Raw genomic sequence first — 13293 nt, 5'->3', positions numbered from 1 at the left:
ATCCCTCTCTCCTTTACCGTTTTACCAAAATAAAATGTCCAAAAGTAATTTACAAGAAAAAAGAAACAATAGAATTAAATACATTTGCAAGAAATGGTAAATACATGTATTATTTCATTTGCTTTTTATTATTAAGTTTAGATTCCTTGGCAAAATGGCAATTTTATCCTTAGCGCGCGCACACACACACACACACACACACACACACACACACACACACACACACACACACACACACACACACACACACACACACACACACACACACACACACACACACACACACACACACACACACACCGAGAGAGAGCGCGAGAGACAGATCACAACTCCAGTCTCCATCATTTAAACTAGAGAACCTTTATTAAATAATTGATGGTCAATTTCCATGAGGTCTCAGTTTGATATTCCCTCATCTGAAAAAAGAACTAGTCGACCATTCCTCTGGGTAAGTGTGCATATCAAGGCTGACCTGCATGGCAGGGGGAGCTGACTGTCTTCACCAAAACAGAATAATGAAGAGCAGGACTCTTGTCAATCCAATTTCAATTCAACCGTTCAACAAAACATAACCAGGACGAGCTCCCAATATTCCCCTGCTTTTCGTTAATTTACATTTCAGTTTTTTTCCCTTAAGGGATGAACAATTTTTCTGAATTAATTGAATTGAGAGTGAAGTGAAAACAGTCCTGGATTTAAGAGTGCTGATACTACAAACAACAACAACAAGGAAACAAAAAGAGACTGCAGAGTTTCTGTTCGAATCGCTCATTCTTCACATCGTATGTGAATTGAAAAACTTTGAAATACTCATATGAAGGAAACTGCAGTTTAACAAACCTACTGAGAAAGAATCTGTTTGATTTGAATAATATTGCCGTAATGGGCTTTTAAAGATTCTATCACCTAATTTCCACCAAACCCTTCTCCTGTAGGCAAACGAGTCCCCCCGAACTGAAGACGGCTTCACAGAAAAAAAACAGATCTCGATGAAAAAGTGCTTTGTATTGTTCACTCAGTAATTCAAAAACTAGAGCAGTAAATTCACTACACAGGATTGAATATTAAATGTAAAGCAAAACCAATGTGAAAAATAAAACTGTGGGTAAACACACTGCATGTTGCAGCCTTGTTGTGAGAGGGCTCATTTCTGGTGTCAGCCGACATGGGACAGAAGCAACTTTGGTAGTAAGTGCTCTATGAAGAAAAAGTCTACAATGTCCCGTGCAAAAAACAAAACAAAAACATAAACGCACTGAAATACTGGCCTGTGTGAACTGTGTTAAACTGAGGGCTGGGCAGGAACAGGTCACCATGACTAGGATCTGTTTAGTAAGAGCATTCATACCTATGAATATTTTGTGACTATGTATCAAAAGTTCCATATACAGTGAGTAAATAGCCAACATGGAGGAAGCTTATCGGCAAATGTATCCAACTGGCATTTTCAGTCAAAAATATAAGGGCATACATTGGTTGTGAATGACAGAAAAGTGGCCGAATGGTTTACAAATTTCTATCACATCAAATGTAACTGATGTCTCTGCAAATGCAGCATCTTCTTTTGTGTCTTCTTATTCCTCTTCTTCTCAAATAACTGATACTTACACACAACATACAGGTTTCACTGTCCGAGTCATAGAGTTGGTTAGAGTAGCAATCCCCAAAAAAGGATCTCCACACGGCGTCAGTGGTTTCAGCGTCTCTGCTCTGCAGAGCTGAAACGTCTCCTCTGAAGTGTGTCTGCTGCCCGGCCTCCCGTCAGAGTCTGGCAGTTCTGGCTCTTCTGGATCGAGGCCAAAACTAAAAGAAAACCCCTTCCCCAGAGTCTCCCACAGCCTTGACAAGAGCATCTGTAATTTCCTTCTGCTTTGAAATTAAACAACAAATCCCGTTCTCTGGTCCACCACCACTCAGGGTGTAGTGTAGCTGCTCGTATCCTTGCTGAAGTTGTAATACTCCTCCATGTCTTCCATGTTTGCTGTGGTTAGTTTCGTGAGGTTTTGGGAGCCACCATTGTCCATATTGTCTGGTGAAGTGAAGCTGAAGTTCTGTCCTTCATACTCCCCTTGGCTCTCCATTTCTGGAAGGACATCTGGAAAATACAAAAGAAATTTATTATTAAGTACATTTCCAAAGCTATAATATTCCCTATAAAGCATAAATCAGAGTCACCACGTCAAATAATTCTAACATTCAAATTTTTTGTTTTTATCTTATGGGCACAAGTTATGAGCTTTTTAGCAAAAGACAATCAGCTTTTGGGAATAAGTTCATGCATGTGCGGCAAATGATTCCTGCAGATGGTAATTGTGTTTTTCCATACAAAAGCGGCGAGAATTTCCAAGATGATTAGCAGAGCTCTCTCCATCCGGGAGGAGGTGAGCATCTGATGTCGTTAGAGACACACACATTTTTTATAAATATCTTGTGAGCACAAGATCAGAAAAACATCACCTGAGGGGATTTTAGAGGCTCTGCAGTTGTAGGCTAATTATGATGCACGTTGTTTTCTTGCTGAAGTGTTGACAGGAAAGAGTTCTTGTGTTAAATCAAAAGAGTTCAAATGAGCATACAGTGCAGTGGTTTGCATTGTCACCTCACAGCAAGAATGTCCTTGGTTCAAGCCAGTGTCGGCATTTGTGGAGTTTGCTCCAGCGTCCTCCCACAGTCCAAAGACTTTAAATTGACAGTAGCCTGTGGGTGTGAGTGTGAGTATTGTGTCTATATGCTGGTCCTGTAAATACACAGGCACTTCCTGTCCCGCGGTCACCCTGTCCCTCACCAAATAGCAGCTGGGATTAGCTCTAGTCTGATAGATGGATTATAAAACCTGTTACGTTTTATAAAGGTTGTACTTTTTTCAATTTAAAGCCACTTAAATTACATTGAAAAAAGGTATTGTTACACATTAATGATAAAATAAAGAAAAAAACATAATTTAAGTAAGAGAACTGTATGTTATATAAGATCAGATATGATTACAGGGTCGCTGCAACACAAGCACTCAACACTAGAACTGATCTGATTCAGATTCAAATGCAGCAGAAGTCAACATGAAAATACATGAGATCATGTTTGATGTATGTCTGGTCAAAAAAATAAAATCAATATTGAATGTCTCAGTCAACAATAAAACAGCCAACATCAAAACATCTGATGTTGGCTTCAAAGCCGTCAGATCTGGACCCGGCCAGCAGCAGGTTTATGATCTGAGCGGCACTGATAACACTGATGGGTGATACCACTGAACAATGAAAAGGGGCATGAATCCAGTTGTTTGATGCGAGGTTGAAAAATTTCGAAAGATAAATGAATATATTCAATTAATCTTTGTCAAATCAGAGAACATGACAAAGACAGAATGTACAGACGTCCTCACCTTGTCCCTCTGGTGAAACCTCCATCCCATGTTTGACCTTCATGTGCCTGCTGAGGTTCCCCTTCAGGTTGAACTTACTGGTGCAGTAAGGACACTTGAAAGGCTTACTACCAGCGTGGAGGTGCATGTGGCCCAGCAGGTTGTACATTCTGTTGAAAGACTTGCCACATACCTGAAAAAATAAACAAAAATCAAAACAGGGATTATGAGCACAGACATATACAGAAAATATGCAATAAAGCATTAGTATGGTAAAGATATTACCAGCCTTCCTGACAATAGTTTGCTCTAAGCCCTGGGATTTCCTCTCGATGTTAGAATGTGAATTTAAATCAAATTGCTAAACCTTTACGAGCTGCAGCTCCAAGCAGGAGATAATCTCATTTCTCTTGTGAACTTTACTGAATTGGTTTATGACCCATTTATTAAATTGATTGCAGTTTGTACACATCAACTGTGCAAGTTAAACCTTAAGTTAGTTTCACAAGGTTCTGTGTTCAGACAACAGCTGAACTCTTCTAACTGCCCACTTCAGACACCAAGAGCCAAGCATGTAAACCCTTTAAAAAGGTAAATGCATACAAATCTCCTGGTCCAGTCCAGACCAAACAGATGATGGGATAGTATTCACATTGCAGCCTCTGCTCTCTCATCTGGACCAGGGAAACATCTGCATGCAGAGTTCATTGAGTACAGCCCCTCAAACTCCTCATAAAGCTGAGCTGAGTTGCACTTTATTTTCCTCTCTGTGCAGCTGGACCATGGACTTCCTGACAGACAGACCCCAGATCAGCACTACCTGCCTGTTCTCCTCAACAATGACACTCAGCACTTCCCCTGGAGGGTGTGTTCAGCCCTGTGCTCTTCTCCAGACTGCATGGCCTCACACAGCTACAACTATGTCACCAAGTTCTCAGAGGACACCACCATCATCAGCTGCATCACAAACAGTCACAAGTCTGCTTACAGAGCAGAAATGAGTATCAGGAGATCCTGTGCTCAGTAAGACCAAGGAGCTGATTGTGGATTGATTGTGAGGCTGCAGGGAGGGGGGCACACCCCCATCCACACCAATGGAGCAGGAGCTGAGAGGTTCAGCAGCTTTAGATTTCCCAGGATTTACATCAGCCTGGATCTGAGCTGGTCACACCACACAGATGAGATTGCAAAGGCATCAAGACAGAGCTTTTTCTTCCTCCGTCATTCTGGCCAATAACTCTCACTGGCTGATTTAGAATGCTGCTACAAGTGCACCGACAAGACGTACGAAAATAAAACATATCAACCACATATTTGCACCGTCATTGGCTCTCTGGATTCTGAAATTCTTCTCCTTGCGTACAGTACAAATCCCTTAATGCCACAACCACATCTTATAGAGTTCATATTTCCTTTTAACCCCACTAGAACAATGCATTCCTGCAATGCAGACTTGCTTGTGGTTCAGAGAGTCTCTATAAGTAGTAGTAGATCACCAGTCAGATCCTTCAGATACCTGACTCCTCTCCTGTCGAACCAGCTCCTAGTTTGGGTTCAGACGGCCTTGACTGCTGCTGGGGGACTTCCCATGAGGCACATCTCACTTTCTCTTCTTCTCTGTCTGTACTATTCACATCCCATTATTGCAGTTTACAAACTCTGCTCCTTGTCTTTCCTGTAATTTAGTTCTTTCTCGTCTCCCTCCTCTCGTCTGTATCTGTGACTTTGGGACCCCCCCCCTGACCCCACAGGCCTGTTCAACACCTCCCTGTTGCCCTCTCTCTTTCTCTCTCTCAATCTAACAGGCTGAGGCAGATTCCGGACCGACCAAAGTGTTTTTCCTCACAACTGTCATCAAATACTTGTTTATGAATGTTTCCTGAAATAAGGTCTGTTATGATTTGGTGCATGTTAATAATATAGACACATAGTCCTGTAACATAAAAAAATTATAACACCAAGCAGTGTATGGACAACATTTGCCAAAAAGGAGAGAACAAAAATGTCTTCTGTGCAGTATATGCTACGCTATAAACCAATAAGAAGTAATAAAGACGGTTAATCTGGTTTGATATGATATATTTTTACAAATAATTGTAAAACTTGAATCAACATATGCAATTTATGTCCTTGTGTCTACGAGTGTTACCAACACAAAAAAAGTGAGATGAAATTCATATACCATCATCAGAATCCTAGCAGTAGCTAAATATTTACCAAATTTCTCTGACTCAGTATTGGTATGGACGGCAGAATTTAGTTTTTACAGAATGGTTTATACAAATCGTTTATTTTTGGCTTAATTTTGACACACGATTTCTTTCATGACTGCTGGAACATGTCTTTCAAACATGCCAAGTTGTTTTGGCCTCCAGGGTGTTAATTCAAGGTCAAATACTGACCTTGCACTTGAATGGCTTGACAGGTAGGTGGACGATCATGTGCGTCTTGAGGGTCTGTTTCTGGATGAAGCTTTTGAAGCAGACGTGACACTGGAAGGGTCGGACGCTGTTGTGAATGAGCATGTGCCTCTTCAGGTTGGCAGACAGGGTGAACTCTCGTGAACACACGTCACACTTGTGGCCTTTCATTCCCTGCGGAGTCCAAACAGAAGAGAAGTGTTAGTTATTCATTCCGATATAACGGCAAGCATCGCAGTTTTTTTCTCTCCGTTTGCCACATTGTTTGGTAAAAGTGTGAAGAGAAGTGAAATAACTGCTTCATTCAGAGGTTATCAGTGAGAGGTGTGAGGGACTGCAGGAAAACACAGTATGAGGTTCATTTAGGTCTGAAAATAATTATAGGTAGTTTAAAACAACTTGAGATTAGTTTTTATGATTTGGCTGCTTTGTCCTGATTAACAACATGGGCAGTAGTTGCAACACCTCATGGAGGTCACTGCTGAAACCTGCAGTTACTGTCGCGCGCACACGCACACACACACACACACACATGCTCTGAGTCATAACTCGGTCACATCTGAACACACAGACGTGACACATTTTCAGATTCAGTGGGAATTACCTTTTTCAATTAATTCGATTGGCTTCGATATTACTTATCCTATTATAAGTCCATAAATATATTCTTCTATCTACTAATTGCACAAATATCTGTCTGACTGTAAGTGGAGCACATATCTAAAAAAACAATCACTTCATCGGCTTCACGCTTAGCATGTGCATTGTTAAGGGCCTGAGGAAGTGAAGTGTTGAGTTTGGTGGAATTTGGACACGTTATACCTTGTCATTCACGACATTGGCACATTCACGACAACGGGCGGCCACTGATTCTCTAGTTCGGATTTCTGCATACTGAGATGAACTTCACTTAACTTTGAATAAACAGGTGAACAGCTCCTTGTGCAGCTGCGGTGATGCAGCTTCGGGGTTCTGTGGCCAGAGGCCACCAGCAGGGACTTACTTGCTGCAGCTCAATCACTGCAGGTCACTTTTACATTCCTAGCATGTTAAGAATGGCCCCTGCACTAGTGCTTAGAATCATTGAAAACAACAAATACATTTGACCACTTATGAAAGTAATACACTGACATCAATCTGTTCATCCATTGGTGTGCTGCAAACTGAAAATGCTAGCAGATTTGTTTGTCTGGGCTGGCTGTAACACTTGTGCCCATAAAAACTACTGACTAAATTTATGCTGTTGTAACTTAACATTTTCCAGAAAACATCATAGGTGGTATAATCTTCCTGCTGAACATGCAGCCCAAAGAGGAGGTTTACAACTATACTCTCATGGACAGAACAGCTTTGGGGTTTTATCCTGTCATGGAAATATATATATAAAAAAAAAAATCTGGGCTGTCAGCAGCACTGTTGTTAAACATTTTAACCTAAAGTTCCTTTCATCTCGTCTATGTCCATTTCTTTGACCATGAATCCAAGGCAGCCATTTTAGGTTGAGCAAAAGGAGGTGACTGTAGTGCAACGCCAAAAGGCCTCTGTACCCGACCTTATACTGCTCCCATAATATTCTCAGACACATGCAACAGTAAATGTATAAACACTGAGAAGCAGATCAGAGGCGCAAACAACTCGAAACATCCAAGGTTGCTCGTCTAATTGAATCTGCATCACAAACGCTGCGCCCTGCAGCCAGTGTCTGCAGACAAAAATGTGCCACTGAAAAAGTGGATTCGGGTAAATCGAGAGGAACAGATATGTATCACAGGTGGGTTGAGAAACGGCATCTGTATAAGCAGACAAATTCTATGTCAGTCCACCTACTGTCTGCACAACAGATGGATGTTGTTGCTGTTGTCCACCAGGGGGAGCAGTGGAAAGACAGCAGGCTCAAATACAAGCCACAACAGAAAAATCCATTTAGAATATGGACTCCTCTGACATTGTGATGACGAGTGTGACTTGAAATTCTAATTAAGGTCAATCCTTACAAAATCAATTTGTTTCATGAGATTTTTCCCTCCCAAGACGCATGTGTGTTTTTGTTTGTGATTAACTGCATTCATGTGTGTGTGAAGAACCGACAGGAGAAATTGAGCGATAACAGCTCATTCAGAGAAGGATTATAAAAGATACGTACCTGTGAATGCCTTGTCTCATTAAACAGGAAATGTATGGACATTTCTAAGTGAAAAAGATTTTAGTTTTTCAGCTCACAGTAAGATTAAGACAATTTTGCAGGATCTTCCATCCGATCAGTTCTGTTTTGTTAACATGAACAAACGTCTTTTCAAAGCTAGAAACTCTATTCTCTTGATGGTGTTCCCAGGAGACACATCCTGCAGCTTTTCTAGTGAATAGTGAATGGGTGATTAACTGTGCTCACTGTGAAGTCAAACAAATCTTTCCTGATCTAGACCTGGTAGAACTACAAAGTGAGGGTCTTCAGAACTTGTCACAAAGTCTGTCCTTAGTATGTTGCTGATTAAATGGTGTTTGTATCCTTTCCATTTAATCTATTAACATTTGTAGACTGGGGGACTGATTAGTCTCTGCTATAATGGGAGATTTCGCAGTGTCTTCTACTGTGGCTTCAGAAATATGTTAGGCCCTGTCAAGACCTGGTATTAACATCTGTCCTGGGTGATCCGAGCGCCAAGCGCAAAGTTTTTGCCCACACGTGGCATCAAAATATATCCTGAATATGTTTTCTGTGAACATTTGAAGTCAAATCTTTTTTCCTGCTTCATATGCAAATTAACACATACATCATTTGTGTTCTTGAAAACCAAACAGTGTACGTTTTACCTAGTCTGAGTTTACTGACGTCACAGTGTTTGTGTGTGTGTTGTTGTCTGTGTGTGGCCATCACTGAATGCGGTCTGATTGATCAGACCTCAAGACACATTAAGGATATATTCAGACCTGCACTTAGCACTGACTACTTGTGATCCAATAACTCAGGACATATTTTAATACCAGGTCTAAACAGGGTCTTAGCCACCACAAAAATCTGACATACAGACAAAAGGATGCAGGAAGCAGGATGGACGCCTGGCTGGACAAGTGCTCTTACCAGTCTACTTCACCCAGATCTCAGTGGGTAAAGGACAGGAGATGAAGTGACTGTTTGCATAATTTCTCCACTATTGTTTGTTTTTACATGACAAGAAAAAATATTATATTTTAATTCATGGCCTGTATGTAACAGTCAGGGTGTCTGGGTGGGAGCATTAGTGTCTGGCGTCAGTACCTTATGAGTGAGTGAGTGCTGACGAAGGTGGTGGAGTTGAACAAACTCCAGGCCGCACTGGGAGCAGGTGTAAGGCCTTGGGCTCTGGTGCTTCAGGAGGTGGTTCTGGAGCTGGCTACGGTACGCAAACGACTTGTTACACTCTGTGCACTGGAAGGTGTGGGGGCCCTGGTGGCTTGTCTGGTGGCGCTTGAGGTGGGCGTAGGTCGGGAACTCCATGCCGCACTGTGAGCACACGTGGCAGCGACCCCGCTCATGCTTCACCTCATGTGCTCGCAATTCGCTGGGATAGGCGAATCCGCGGCGGCAGAAGCGGCAGCTGTAGGGCTTGACGTCGGTGTGCTGGAGCATGTGTCGCTTCAAGTGGCTGGTTTGAGTGAAGCCTTTCTTGCAGACGGTGCACTTGTGGGGCCGCGTACCTTGGTGGGTTAGCAGGTGGGTTTGGAGGTGACTGGGCTGCTTGAACAGCTTCCCGCAGTGAGGACAGGCGTGTGGTTTGATGCCATTGTGGCCCAGAATGTGTGTGACCAAGTTGTATTTGGAAGTGTACGATTTATCACACATGCGGCACTTCCAACGCTTAAGACCGTCTCCCACATCTACGCAATAAGATTCGTCAATCTGGATGTTGATATCGAGCCGATCTACTCGGCGACCGCCATGCCGACGAGGCGGCTGTGGTTGTGGAGGCTGCTGGTGCTGCGCTCCTCCAGTCCCATCTGTCCACATCATGCTCTGGCCGCTCTCTTCGTACTCGCCCCCCATTCCCATTTCTCCCGAATCATAGCTGCCAACTTCACTGGTCTGGAAGTAGCTGCTGATGGCTTCATCCTGCTGTGTGGGCTTCATCATGTTGTTCCCCTGGTGTTCCACCTCTTCTTCATCCTCTCGCCCAACTCGACCGTGGCCCACCATAGGACGCTGGGCCTGCAGTCCTCTGTGGCCCTGCTCCCCTCCTCTATGGCCCACCTGTGAGGGCGGAGGATGAACGTGTGCGTTGGCTGGCGGCTGATTTGTTACCTCCCGGTCACACTCTGCACAGCTCTTGTTGGTGCCTCTAAGGGTTGCTGGATCGACTTGTACTAAACCACCTCTGGGGGCCATGTTGTTAAGAATGTGGACACAGGAGGACAATCCAGGGTTTACCCCTTCCCCCTTCACGTGGGACAAGGACACGTCACCGGCCTGAAGGCTGTGACGATCGGGGCCAACCATTTTCACATCTGGATGCTGGGGTGGCCCCTGATGCCACCTCCTCTGACTACAGCTGGGCTGCATCTGACCGTCTTCTCCCAAGTTGTCTCCTAAGTAATCTCCGTTGGCTCCGATAAGCTGGTCTGCGTACTCGTAGTCGACTCCGTCTACTGGGGGCGCGGGGGACTCTTTGGGTTCGCCGGTATAGAAGCCGTTGGGTGCAATTGTAGCTCCAAACACTTCATTCTGGGAGATGAGACCTAGCACGGCGGCCTGGGCCAAGGACAGCACAACTACTGGATCTGTCTGTGTGCCTATGTCCACCAGCCTGGCCATTACCTTGGGCTCACATCTACCCAGGCGCCGGCTCGCCTCCTCCTGGAAGAGACACACATGAGGACGGTCAAGGCATCAGCACAGCAAGGAAGCAATTCACAATTACATATGTGACTACAAACTGACTTTGTCATGACTCATTTTACTGACGGGAAATATTAGTTCAGAATTTTTCCTGTCACCATCTTTGGTTTCATTGTTTCAGCCGATTTCTGAGGTCTATCTCACGAACAGCAGCGAATAGGACACTACACCACAGTTACTTAATCAGGTGGATTCCATTTGAAATTGTTCAACAAAATTGTTTAACCCAAATAAGCCAAGATGATAACTTGACCACAGTCAAACTACAGCACACGAAAGGTGATCCAATATGGACAAAAAAAGGGTAAAGGCTCATCATCCAATCAGTTTTTCTTTGAGCTGGTTTTCAAGAGAGCGGGATAGGGAGAGAGAAACAGGTGTTGGTTTTATATTTTTGATTGTTGCATCACTAAGAAGGAAACACAAAAAAACTAATATGAACCTGAGGTTCCCCAAAAACTTGTTCTGATACAAAAGGTCAACCTGAAACATGACTGTCCACACGCAAATCTTTAGATCCAGTGACAGAAACACAGTAACCATGAGAGACACCATCCTGATTCATCTCTCCATGTAAGGCTAGTGTGTGTGTGTGTGTGTGTGAGAGAGAGAGAGTGTGGATGTGTGACAGGGGATTAGATGGCCAACTGATCTACACACAAACATTCGTTCAAGTAAGAGAGGAGGAAAAGGAGAGAGAGGAAAAAAACTGAGCAAGATTATGAAATGAAAAAATGGAAAAGCAGGAGAGGAAACAAACAGAGGAGAGCGGGGAGAGAACAGAGGGGGGAAGAGGAAAAGGCAGTTACAGAAAGAAGGAGGGTGAGAGGGAGAGAGAGAGAGAGAGAGAGAGAGAGAGAGAGAGAGATTAGACCAGGCAGGAGTCTAGTGGGGGGGAGGGGGGAGGAGAAATGAAAAAAGAGAAAACTAAAAAGGTAAAGGAAGAACGAAGGAGAGATAAGGAGAAGAAGGGGGAGGGGAGACAGGAGGGAAGGAGGGAGGCTGAGAGAGAAAGAGAGTGAGGGGAGAATGAAAGAGTGAGAGGGTTAGTGTGAGGCAGCAAGAGCAAGAAAGAGAAAGATATGTTGAAACAGAGAGGGAGGGAGGGAGGGAGAGAGAGAGAGACAGAGAGAGGGAGGGAGGGAGGGAAAGAGAGAGAGACAGAGGGAGGGAGGGAGGGAGGGAGGGAGGGAGAGAGAGAGAGAGAGAGAGAGAGAGAGAGGGGCAGTGAGACACCAGGAGAAAGAAGCAGAAAGAAAATGACAAAATGAAAGCCAGACAGAATGAAAGATAGAAGGGTAAAAAAAGTAAATACATGAGGGAGAAAAATTAGGAAAAAGGTAGAGTTTACAAAAGCTCAGAGGAGGATGAATGGAGAAGGCGCTAATGAGACAATTCTTCATTTGTGAAAGATTAGAAAAATCTGCAAACGGCAACTTTAAAAACTAAAAACCCCCAAAGGAAAATAAGAATCTCTATCATTAGCTTTCCTTACCTGACTTTCAGCGTCACTGTGAACAAACCCATGTTGTCCACCACCTCAGTGAAGTACGGCTTAACATACTACGAGTGAGAGCTAATGAACTCACCACGCTCCTCCTGTTGTGGGGTTTCAGGTGCTTCAAGGATCTCATTCTTCGGCATGAGTGTTGAGTGAGCGAGCGGGCAACGTTCGCCTCCTACTTATATGTGAGGGACGAGGGGAGGCGGGGCTTACACTGCCCACCCTCTCTCTCTCTTCTATTTCACCACAGTTTTCAGGAGTGAATCTGGTAACACCAACGCAAAGGCAGACCAAACACAAACAAACAAACAAAATAGTCTACCAACATACCAAGATGTGGTGAGCAGTTTTAAGCGGATATATGTCTCCTTGATAGTCTGGTGATAAATGGGTGAAGTCACCTCAAGTCACAAGACACACGCAACAACAAAAAATAAAATCGACATCATCTCAGTGTGAAATGATGAACCCTCCGGGGCTGCCTCCCGCCTCACTCAACCACATTTCCTCCATCTTTGTCTGTCAATCTGTGTCTTTGTTTCTGCCAATCCCTGCCTGTCTCTCACCCTTTATCTGTTTATTACTTCAGCTTCATCTCTTACAGAGTCCTTTTTTTTCTGTCTTTCATCTCTCCCTCCCTCTCTCCATTTATTTTCTCCCTCTGCCTTTGAATCTCTTGCTCCTCTCATTTATCAAGTAACATTTATGAGTAGAGAACAAGTATTGGAGAGATTGTTTCGTGCTCTGACTCGGATGCAAGTGCAAAGAAGAGAAATGGAGAGAGAGACAGAGGTAGAGAAAGAGAGAGAGAGAGACAGAGAGAGAGAGGCAAAGAGAGAGAGTTAGAGAGATAGAGAGATGGAAGGTGACTGACAAGGAGATGAGCAAATGGAGGGGGGGGGAGAGAGAGAGAGAGAGAGAGAGAGAGAGAGAGAGAGAGAGAGAGAGAGGAGGGGCTGGAAGGAAAGAATACTGGAAGAAAGCAGAGGGGAGGGGGTGGAGGGGAGAGTCAGAAAGAGAGAGAGAGAGAGAAAGAGACTGAGGGGGATGGGGAGAGTGGAGCAGAATGCGGTAAAAGAAGGAGAAGAAATGGAAGATGGATGAAGGGAAGAATAAGAGTTACGGGAGAGAATAAACG

At 43.8% G+C, this 13293-nt stretch overlaps 1 protein-coding gene across 2 annotated transcripts; it reads right to left on the bottom strand.

Annotated features, from left to right (window-relative positions):
• Positions 1 to 340: 340 nt before the first annotated feature.
• On the bottom strand, positions 341 to 13048 carry LOC128445662 (zinc finger protein 710). 2 transcript variants are annotated; one of them, XM_053428424.1, is made up of 5 exons: positions 12241 to 13048; positions 9038 to 10609; positions 5764 to 5955; positions 3383 to 3554; positions 341 to 2095 (listed from the first exon to the last, which is right to left on the bottom strand). In XM_053428424.1, exons 1-5 carry the CDS (start codon positions 12283 to 12285, stop codon positions 1914 to 1916), a joined length of 2163 nt encoding a protein of 720 aa, XP_053284399.1. In that variant the 5' UTR covers positions 12286 to 13048; the 3' UTR covers positions 341 to 1913. The 2 variants fall into 2 exon arrangements, with proteins under 2 accessions (XP_053284399.1, XP_053284409.1); XM_053428434.1 differs by having other exon boundaries at positions 12147 to 12287.
• Between the last annotated feature and the right edge of the window lie 245 nt (positions 13049 to 13293).

Source organism: Pleuronectes platessa, chromosome 1 (assembly GCF_947347685.1).
Source record: "Pleuronectes platessa chromosome 1, fPlePla1.1, whole genome shotgun sequence".
Lineage (NCBI taxonomy): Eukaryota > Metazoa > Chordata > Actinopteri > Pleuronectiformes > Pleuronectidae > Pleuronectes > Pleuronectes platessa.
Note: the sequence above shows the minus strand (reverse complement) of the source record. Positions and strands in the feature narration are given on the sequence as shown.

Excerpts from the sequence above, each read along its gene's own strand:
- LOC128445662 (XM_053428424.1), bottom strand. The coding sequence starts at position 12,285 with ATGAGATCCTTGAAGCACCTGAAACCCCACAACAGGAGGAGCGTG. Across the intron at positions 10,610-12,240 it reads CCCACAACAGGAGGAGCGTG|GAGGAGGCGAGCCGGCGCCT; the intron begins GTGAGTTCATTA and ends TGTCTCTTCCAG. Across the intron at positions 5,956-9,037 it reads AGCACTCACTCACTCATAAG|GGAATGAAAGGCCACAAGTG; the intron begins GTACTGACGCCA and ends TGGACTCCGCAG.